The following is a 10,793-nucleotide window of genomic DNA, read 5'->3' on the forward strand; positions in this document are numbered from 1 at the left end:
TTTAAAATACAATATCAATAAATATTTATCTAAAATATTTATTTTGGAATAAAAAATAATTTCATGACAGATTTCTAAATAGAATCTGTCAATGTGTCTATTTTTTTGAGCACTTTTTCTTTTGTTTCTTTTTTTTTTATGGCAGTCTGCCGCAATAGTGGCCGCAATTTACGGCATCTTCTGCCAGACTCGCGTTGCTAACTTGATACCTACTTGAGAAAGAAACACTGAGATACTAACGCAGACTATATAGTTACAAAACAACAATAAAAAATTGGTTGTTTGTAAAGTAGGTTTACGATCGAGATGTTTACGTGATAACGTCTTATTGGTGATATAAGTTTTTGGGAAGTAAAGAATTAATGAAGATAACAATTTTTTCAAATTTTAAATTACATCTATCGTTTTATTCACACTTTTGATGATAAATTTCGGGTGTAAAATGACAAGTTTACTTATTCGACTATGATATACATTTTTCTTCATACATACATTCATACAAACATACTTTTATACATTTATCCGCACGAGAAAATCTTCATTCGTTTGTATGCCGCTAGAGTGAGAGAGACGGAAGATCGGTCCACTCACTCGAACGCTATGCCAGCCTCCGCTCGTGAGGATTCCGCGCATAGACATAATATTAGTAAACAGGACTGCGCATATAAACCCAAAAAACGAGCCGAGTGAAACAGTTAGTACGGAGGCTGTCTGTCCCTTTCTAATAGGGTGACTATGAGATTAAGCTATGTGAGACAAATCCGAATTTGCTAAGATTATTAAACACAGATTAGTATTGAAGTTTTAACTTACGCAGTTTGTGACCTTAAGATACTAATAAAGGCTTTTAATAATTAGCGGAAATTAGCAGTATAAAAGCAGGAAGATTCGAAGTGAAGACTGTTTTTTTTGTATTTCTACTTCATATATAGACTGCTGAGCCATTTATTTGACACACAAATGACGCAAGAAACAAACACACACAGATACAAATAAATAAATCAAGGGACAATACAAAAAGAAGAACAAAAAGAAAAGCGCTGCAGCTGCGTCATTCATGTGTGAAAAGGGGCAGCGCTCAGCATAAATGCTGTGTCTCGCACACGCAGGCACGAGACAACAGCGCTGGTTTTCAGCGCTGACCCAATGTGTATGTCGCCTTTCTTCATTTTTTGGGAAGCTATAACAATAGTACAACAGTTTTAAAATCCATCACCCATATTTTGACTCGTTACAAGAATTCATGGGCACCCTAGTTGTTTGGTTTACGAAAATGTTATTATTAGCTAACCTGTGGAACGATATATTGCAACCACCATAGGATTCACATTTGCAAGTAGAAACGCAACACTTTTCACCATTTTAATAGTTTAAATTGATTTAATACAAAAAAATATAAACAAAATTTTAAATGATGATTACGCGCCAAGAATGTTCAGGGTTACCGCTAGAAAATAAAAAAAAAGCAAAATAAAAATTTATGTTGTTTATGTTTTAATAATAAATACGAATAAATTAATGCGATTGTTATTAATTTGTTGACTTACAATTGTTAAAATAAGATAAAAATATAAGTGATTCAATTGTTTTTTGGGAAGACAAAACTTTTGATCACAACATTTTTTTATGCTGGCAAGGTGTTAGAAAGAGACAGACAGCCTCCGTTCGAACTATCCCTCTCGGCTCGGATTTGCCTCTGTGTATTATGCAATCAATTTAGTACCTTATTGCGTTAGAATAGAGTTCATTTTCGTAAATATATATTTTGAGCGTGCGCAATCTTGTTTAGTAATATTATATCTATGATTCCGCGTGACAAGTTTCACGGAATGACTGACAGCGCTCGAGATGAGACGGGAGATCGGTCCGTCTCTCTCTCGTTATACCTGCGATCGCGCTAGTGAGGTTTTGGTGTGACACAAGTTTCTGAACATGTCACCCATAGACATAATATAGTAAACAGGACTGCGTATATTTAACCAAAAAACGAGCCGAGTGAAACAGTTAGTACGGAGGCCGTCTGTCCCTTTCTAATAGGGTGACTATGAGATTAAGCTATGTGAGACCAATCCGAGTTTGCTAAGATTATTAAACACAGATTGGTATTGAAGTTTTAACTTACGCAGTTTGTGACCTTAAAATACTAATATAGGCTTTTAATAATTAGCGGGAATTAGCAGTAATAAAAACGGGAAGATTCGAAGTGCAGACTGATTTTTTTGTATTTTTGCTTCACATATAGACTGCTGAGCCATTTATATCGCCTTTCTACATTTTTTTGGGAAGCTATAACAATAGTACAACAGTTTTAAAATCCATCACCCATATTTTGACTCATTACAAGAATTCATGGACACCCTAGTTGTTTGATTTACGAAAATGTTATTATTAGCTTACCTGTGGAACATATCGTTCCACAGGTAAGCTAATCCGCCAAGGCTGAGCAAAATACATGTATTGCTTTAATGCCAGCGTGAACAATGCGACGACGTTTGCTTACGTACAGAAGTACTAAGAGAAACAATAAGCTGTGTGCAAACCAAACTGACTGTCAGCCGCCGAATGTGAGCGAACGTTACGCAGTTTATTGTATTTCCATACATCTCATATAGGTATTCACTTTTTCGTTCATACCTAACCGACGATACGTTATGTTAGCGTAATATGCATGACGCTGACATTCGGCGGCTGAGACTGAGGCATGATTAAAACCAAACTTATTGTCAGCCGCAGAATGTGAGGGAACATTACACAGTTTATTTTTTCCTTTTGAAATAAAATAAAGTAGGCATATAAAATACCGTTTTCAGCTATTATCAGCATCAAAATGCAAATACAAAATTATGTGTAGGTACACGTAGGTACCTTGTGTATATGTTACAGCCAAAGTAATAAGTCCGCATATTATACATATTATCTAGCTATTATTTATAATATCTACTCAATTTGGATAAAGTGATAATTGACACAGAATTAATCACATTAACTAGCAATTTTATAAAATATCTCCATAGACTTAGATAATGTAATAAAACAAGTAGGTAAAGATTATTATTTCATGTTAACTAACTAAAGTGCCTGGTAGCTGACCTTAATATAATTCGAAAAAGGCTAGTTAGCACAGTGCACCCCATAATAGTAGCGAAAAGTCCCCTCTTTGAAGTGTGTGTTAAAACGCTTACGTAATAAATTGTTTATTAGTTCCTAAATAGGATCATGATGAATAATTTGATCATACTTACACATATTATATCGCGATTTAGTGTAGTATATTGTATTTGCTGATAAGTTGGCAACATTATGATTCAAAAAATATTGTGATTTACAATTACCCACATGTTAGTTGATTTTTTTTAGTTAGTAGCTGAGGTTATAAATTGTGACAGTTTTTAGGATTATTATTCGTGCGCGCGCAAGTTAAGGTTGAATTATCCCTGTTGTGTAAATTGTATGGATTGTGTCTAATGTTATAAAACGTGGAATACAAATATTTGTGGACTTATTGTACCTGGAATCTAACAAATCCGAAGTGGGATCGCGGCGCGGCAATCTCGGCCAAGAAAGAGGTTAGAACCACGTGTTTGCTTGTTGTGCTGACTACTGGTGAGTGCTTAAATTTTATTAGTTACCAAATGGAACGAAATAAGTCTAAGGCATGCCGTCGACGACGTTCAGATAGTAACGGATCGACGTCATCAGTGGAAACACAAAAGAAAACTAATCGACATGGCAAAAGACACACCCAGGCGAGCAGGGAACGGCGTACACGTTCTGGGACACGCAAAGCACGTTCACGAACTCGAAGTAAGGGTAAATCGCGTAAACGTGCTTCGCGGGCAAGTCCAACCCGGAGTCGCTCGCCGCGGGTAACAAAAGCGACTAGACGACACAAACGTAAGAAAACTCATCGTTCGCGAGAAATAAGTATTGCATCTAAATCTGTCGACAAGGACTCATCTTCAACTAATGATTCGTTGGGTGTAGGAAATTTCTCAAGTGATAGACGTCACGAAATTACACAAGGTCAAAAATCTCACACGCCAACTGAACCAATAGGAATTTGCGGTTCTCAAAATAGTAATTTTCAAAATGTTAGTGTTGAATTTCTAGAGACGATGAACAAAACCTTACAAGCTATGGCCACCGTTAATCCCCAGTTAAAAAACAAATATACCTCCATGAATGTAGTTCCGGAGTTTGACCCTAAAGTTAAAAATCAAACGATTCTTACTTGGCTTAACAAAGTTAACGAATGTGCGGACATTTACGGTTGGGATAGCAAACAAACCGCTCATTATGCTCTACCTAAACTGGTTAATACTGCCAAACGTTGGTATGAAGGTCAGTCATCCGTTATGCACTCGTGGGAAGTATGGCAGGAAAAACTAAAGGCTGCTTTTCCTACTAATGAAAATTATGCTCACTTACTAACAGAAATGTTGAACCTGAAAGCGAAGTTTGGCGACGACTTAGAAGAATATTATTACGAAAAGCTAATAGCGCTCAATCGTTGTCGCATTTCGGGAAAGGATGCCATAGATTGTATAGTGTATGGTATAGAGGATCGGTCGGTTCGCTATGGTGCTGAGGCTGTAGGATTCGACAATGTTGACAAGCTGTTAGGGTTTTTAAGAAATGTTAAACATGAACGTGTTGGCCTACACACAAGTAAGAAAATAGTGAAACCCGTACCAGACCCATTACGACGTTTACCTAGACTGGATGCAAATAGGATCTTAAAATGTTATAATTGTCAAGAAGTAGGGCACATGGTTTCTAATTGCCCAAAACCAATAATAAAATGTAAGAAGTGCTTCAGAGTAGGTCATGATGATTCAAATTGTACAAAGGAAGTAAGAAAAGATCGAATTGAAGTTAAAACGTTATGACTAAATAATATTCAAGAACAAAATAACGACGAAAAATTTCAAAAATCGGTTTTGATTAAAGGCAAAACGTTAAATGGTTATATAGACTTTGGAAGTCAATGTTGTTTGATACGTGAGACAGTCGCACAGGCATTAGTAAATCGCATAGAATGGTCATACGAAGAGTTACCTATGTTACGCGGGTTTGGAAATTCATTCATAAAGCCAATAGGCTGTTGTAATCTACAACTTTCAGTCGATGGAGTTGTAATAACAGTTGATTTAGTTATGGTAGCAGACAGATACCTAAATTATGATGTTTTGTTAGGACAAACAGCTACGGAACAATCTCACATAGAAATTTTTAAATCAAATAAACAATTAATCATTAGGTGTAAAGACAACGGCAATGTAGACGAAAAATTTAATATTAAATGCTTGCTTAAGTACTATAGAATTATGTGGTAGCGGAACTATAAAGTGCTATACCCAAAATAACTTTACTGGACGATTAATAATAGAAAATGGTCATCGTAAGTTATACTGGGTCGAGGTAGGTGAATGCGGTTTTTCGAACGGTATAGGTTACGTTACGATAGTGAACATAATGAACCATTCCCTATCATTTAAAGCTGATGAAGTTGTTTCTCGTGGGTATATGCTTCATCAGAACAATCAGATTTATAAGAAATGTTACGAAATTTTAAAAATAGATAAATCGTTTATTAGCATTACTTTTGATGATCTCAATGTTGGCCCTATAAATGATAATCAGAAAGTCATATTAAAACAATTAATTGATGAATATAGGGACTGTTTTGCAATGAACTTGTCAGAGTTGGGGCATACTACTTGTTAACGCGCACACTGTGCAGGCGCGCCAAACCGATCCACCGTGCAGCACGAGAAGGGGATGCGGGACGCGCGGGAGGAGGGCCGCTGGCCGCGTCGCTTCGCCGGGGCCGCGCCGCACTTTTTCGCCATCGGCACCGGACGAGTGCACACGTCGTGATTAACCTAATATTTTTGTATAACGCCAATCGCCACACGTCGTAACTATGAAACCTATGTAACTAATTACTTTCTTAAGAATATAAGCAGTTTGTACCAGAGGCACGCGTCGTTTCATTCATTTGGCGACCGTGACAGGACAATATTTTCTAACTCGAAGAACCTACAATCTACGCCGAGCGGCGCGCAGCGGGCTAAGTGAGGACGGCGGCAACACGTGCAGCCAACGTGTCTCCGCGGACCACGCCGTACCACCACCACGAGTTCTACGAAGACGCAGACTACAACAGCAGGCGGCATCAGACGGCGGAGGTCTAACCCGAGGGAAGTTGCTCGTTTCCTATTATTTCCTATCCTTTTCCTAGTGTTTATTTGTGTGAATAGCCTAGCGGGCTTAGGTACTATTCGTTAATTAGCTTGCCTATATTCAAAATGGTACAAATTTTGCTTTTCTAGCCTACGACGCTATAGTGGGCGAGTCCATTATTTTTGTGCCGCGTTTTCTAACCTACGACGCTATAGTGGGCGAGTCCATTTTGTGCCGCGTGTGTGAAATTGCATAGCCTAAACTTAATTTCATTTAAATCGTGCATCCTAAACTACGTGTACGCCTAATTAATCTAAAAGCATCTATATTAATGCACCTAATAATTATTTATTGTACACACTAAAAGTGTACCTACGCCTAATGCACTATAAGCATATCTACCTAAGCATATTAATTTTGCAAATTGAGGTTTTGGTTCTAAGTATTTACCAAAATACATGCCTATTGCCTAATAAAAGTAAATTCCTAACTAGCGCAACAATTAATACAGTTATTATACCAAAGCTTGCCGACTATTTCAGTTGCGGTGAATGTGCATGTGCTTCGCTCAACCAACTGCTAGCTACCTGCAGCCTGTCTACTAATCGCAGCGCAGGTGCCTGGTGAGTGCTGCCTACTTCGTGCTGTCACAGCTTCAAAAGGTTACCGTGAGTTAGCGGCTTTGAGTTTCTATTGTAATCTGTGCCTACCCATTCATTGTTGCCTCTAAAGTGTTAGGTAGTTTATTCTTTTAACTAAATTTGTACCTAATTACAAAAAATATTGTGTTATAGTTCGGCCATTCAGAGAATGCGTTCCTGACACGTCGCGATTGAACTGACGACGTAACTTTGCAATGGCGTTGCAGTTACGATAAAAATATTTTTGCTGGTTGTTTACCGTTTTAACAATTGAGGAGCATTAAAACAACATTATTATATCAATAATCAATGAATGTAGTTACGTCGTCAGTTCAATCGCGACGTGTCAGGAACGCATTCTCTGAATGGCCGAACTATAGTGAGTTATTCAAAATGAGTGAAAGTGAAAAGTCAGAGATTCAAGTTCCTATTAGAAAACGTAGTGCCATCAAAGGCCAAGTTACAAAATTCTACAACTATTTACAAGAGATATCTAAAAATACTCCAATTAGTAGCTTGCAGTCTAAAGAAATTGTTTTAAAAATAGAGAAATTTCAAACTTTATTAAGTACATTTGATACCTTGCAAACTGAAATTGAATTGAATTGCTCAGATTTAGAGGAACAGTTAGCTGAGAGAGAATTAATTGAAGAAAATTTTCATAAGTGTATCGCATTGGCTCAAGAAATAAATGAATCAGCGAGTGTTTCAAAAACTGAACATCAAAAGCATGAGTCAGAATATGGTAGTGTAAATAATAGTCAATGTAGTCATAGGTTTAGTTCAGTAAAATTGCCCACAATAAAATTGCCATCTTTTGATGGAAATTACCTTAAATGGCTGGAATTTAGAGACACTTTTGACAGTTTAATTAATAGTAATGAAAATATTCCTAACATAAACAAGTTTCATTATTTAAGGTCATCCTTAGAAGGAGGAGCACTAGTAGTTATCAAATCAATAGAATTCACATCTAACAATTATAAAGTAGCATGGGATTTAGTTTGTCAAAGATATAATAATAAAAATTTACTTATAAATAATCATTTAAAAGCATTATTTAATATAGAAGCCTTAACAAGAGAATCTCACAAAGCTTTAAGATTCTTAATTGATTTAGTTTCAAAAAACTTAAGAGCACTAAATACTTTAGGGCAGCCAACAGATAAATGGGATGCTTTAATTATTTATATGGTGTCCACAAAGCTAGATAGCACCACTAGTAGAAAGTGGGAAGAATTAAAAAATGGGTTACCAGAATTACCTACTTTAGAGCAATTCAATGATTTCTTGCGTAACAGGGCAGATGTTTTAGAAACAACACAAGTTCAAAATATAAGTAGGAATGATAATTATAAATCACAAGGTCCTAGGGAGCAAAAGTATTCTAATTCTAAGTCTTTTGTTAGTTCAATGAGTAACAACAATTCTTACAAAAAGTCATGTGATATTTGTCATGAAAGTCATCATTTGCATGCATGTTCAAAGTTTAATGATATGTCAACTGAAGCTAGGTTAGATACAGCCTTAAAGTTGAAATTATGTCTCAACTGTTTGCGAAGTGGACATACTGCAAAACATTGCTTCCTAAAAGGTTCCTGTAAATATTGTAATAAGAAACATAACTCTTTGTTGCATAAAGATTCTACTGTAGGATGTAGTAGTAGTAGTTCAAATACAAATAATAATAACTTACCTCCAAATACTTTACCCACAACACTTTCAGCAGTCTCTGCAAGTCAGGTACTATTATGTACAGCTATAGTGGAAATTGTAAATCCTGAAAATAATATTTCTTACCGTGCTCGAGCTCTCCTTGACACAGGTAGTCAATCATCGTTTATTACAAATAAATTCAAAATAAAGCTAGGTCTACAGACACAATGTTCAAACCCAATACGTATCGCTGGCATTGGTAATGTGCAGTGTGACATTACAGAGAGGTGTAGTTTGAAATTATTTTCATGTATTGATAAATCATTTAACTTAGAAATGATGTGTTTAGTAGTACCACAAATAACTAGTAGTTTACCAACACTAAAAGTTGATGTTAAAAGTTTAGGGCTGCCGGCTAACATAATCCTTGCAGACCCTGAGTTCCATTGTCCCTCCGATATTGATATGTTATTGGGGGCAGACGTTTTTTGGGAAATAGTAGGTACCCAACAAATAGGATTGGGTAGACATCGGCCTATATTACAAAGCTCTAAGTTAGGCTGGCTAGTAACTGGCCCTATAGGAATAGGACAGTCTAATTTGTCACATGAAAATTCATATATTAATGTTTTAAATTGTAGTATTATAAAGGATGATATTCATGATTCATTACAAAGATTTTGGGAGGTAGAAGAATTGCCTTCAAATAAAATATCTTACACGCTTGAAGAACAAGCATGTGAAAACAGTTTTAAACAAAATACAAGTCGCTTGCCAAGTGGTAGGTTTTTAGTTAAAATGCCACTGAAAGAATCACCAGAGGAAGCATTAGGTGATTCATATAATATTGCCAAAAGGCGTTTTTTTAGTTTAGAAAACAAGTTAGATAAGAATCCTAATATTAAGAAACAATATGTAGATTTTATTAAAGAATATTTAGATTTAGGTCATTTGGAAGATACATCTCTACCACTTAAAGTTTTACAATTAAACACTGTAACATATGGTACAGCTTCAGCACCTTTCCTAAGTACTAGATGTCTATTGTAATTAGCTGAAGAATGTACAGATATGTCTATTGCTAATATAATTAAGAATGATTTTTATTATGATGACCTAAGTACTGGAGCATCTACAGAAGATGAACTATTGAAAATCTATAACTCTGTGACTGAAATATTAAGTTCAGCATCATTCCCATTACGCAAAACACGCACTAATTGTCCAAAAATATTTGAAAATGATGTAAATAATAATACATTAAATCTAACTATAGTTCGGCCATTCAGAGAATGCGTTCCTGACACGTCGCGATTGAACTGACGACGTAACTTTGCAATGGCGTTGCAGTTACGATAAAAATATTTTTGCTGGTTGTTTACCGTTTTAACAATTGAGGAGCATTAAAACAACATTATTATATCAATAATCAATGAATGTAGTTACGTCGTCAGTTCAATCGCGACGTGTCAGGAACGCATTCTCTGAATGGCCGAACTATAAACAGTCATGTGTACTAGGGTTGAATTGGTCACCTACAGTAGATTTGTTTACATTTCCTATAGACATAAATATAGATTCATTAAATATTACTAAGAGAACAATAATATCTACAACTTGTAAAATCTTTGACCCTTTAGGTGTCTTGTGTGCATGTATCATTACTGCCAAAATAATATTACAACAATTATGGAGCGCTAAGATAGACTGGGATGATTCAGTACCTGATGATATTAAGAATTCTTGGATTAAATTTACAAAAAACCTTTCAGATCTATCAAACATAAAATTGGAAAGAAATGTTATCTGTGACTTGCCAATATCAGTAGAGCTGCATTGTTTTGTAGATGCATCACAGAATGCATATAGTGCTTGTGTTTATTTAAGGACAACTAATAATAATAATCAAATTACAGTTAAGCTGTTATGTTCCAAGGCTCGAGTGGCTCCATTGAAGCCAACCACCATACCTCGCTTGGAGCTGTGTGGTGCCTTACTCGGAGCAAGGTTATGTGCAAAAGTTTTAGAGTCACTACGTTGTAATATTATCAGTAAAACTATTTGGACCGATTCAATGGTAGTACTTGGTTGGCTAAAGGTTCAATATAAGCATCTAAAACCTTTTGTTCGTAATAGAGTAAATGAGATCAATGAAATTACAGCAGACTATTCATGGCGACATGTGCCTACTGACTGTAACCCTGCTGACCTAGCCTCAAGAGGTGTAACTCCACAACAATTGCAGTCCTCATCCTTGTGGTGGGAGGGACCTTCATTTCTTAGAAGGGACTCAAGTGAGTGGCCTCAGCA

At 36.1% G+C, this 10,793-nt stretch overlaps 1 protein-coding gene across 1 annotated transcript; it reads left to right on the forward strand.

Moving 5' to 3' along the window:
• Positions 1 to 5,727: 5,727 nt before the first annotated feature.
• LOC124642882 lies at positions 5,728 to 9,533 on the forward strand. The gene is made up of 3 exons (XM_047181632.1): positions 5,728 to 5,937; positions 6,040 to 6,976; positions 7,206 to 9,533. The coding sequence occupies exon 3, from the start codon at positions 7,221 to 7,223 to the stop codon at positions 9,531 to 9,533; it is 2,313 nt and encodes a 770-aa protein (XP_047037588.1). The 5' UTR covers positions 5,728 to 5,937; positions 6,040 to 6,976; positions 7,206 to 7,220.
• The last annotated feature ends 1,260 nt before the right edge of the window (positions 9,534 to 10,793 follow it).

Source organism: Helicoverpa zea, chromosome 26 (genome assembly GCF_022581195.2).
Source record: "Helicoverpa zea isolate HzStark_Cry1AcR chromosome 26, ilHelZeax1.1, whole genome shotgun sequence".
NCBI classification, from domain to species: domain Eukaryota; kingdom Metazoa; phylum Arthropoda; class Insecta; order Lepidoptera; family Noctuidae; genus Helicoverpa; species Helicoverpa zea.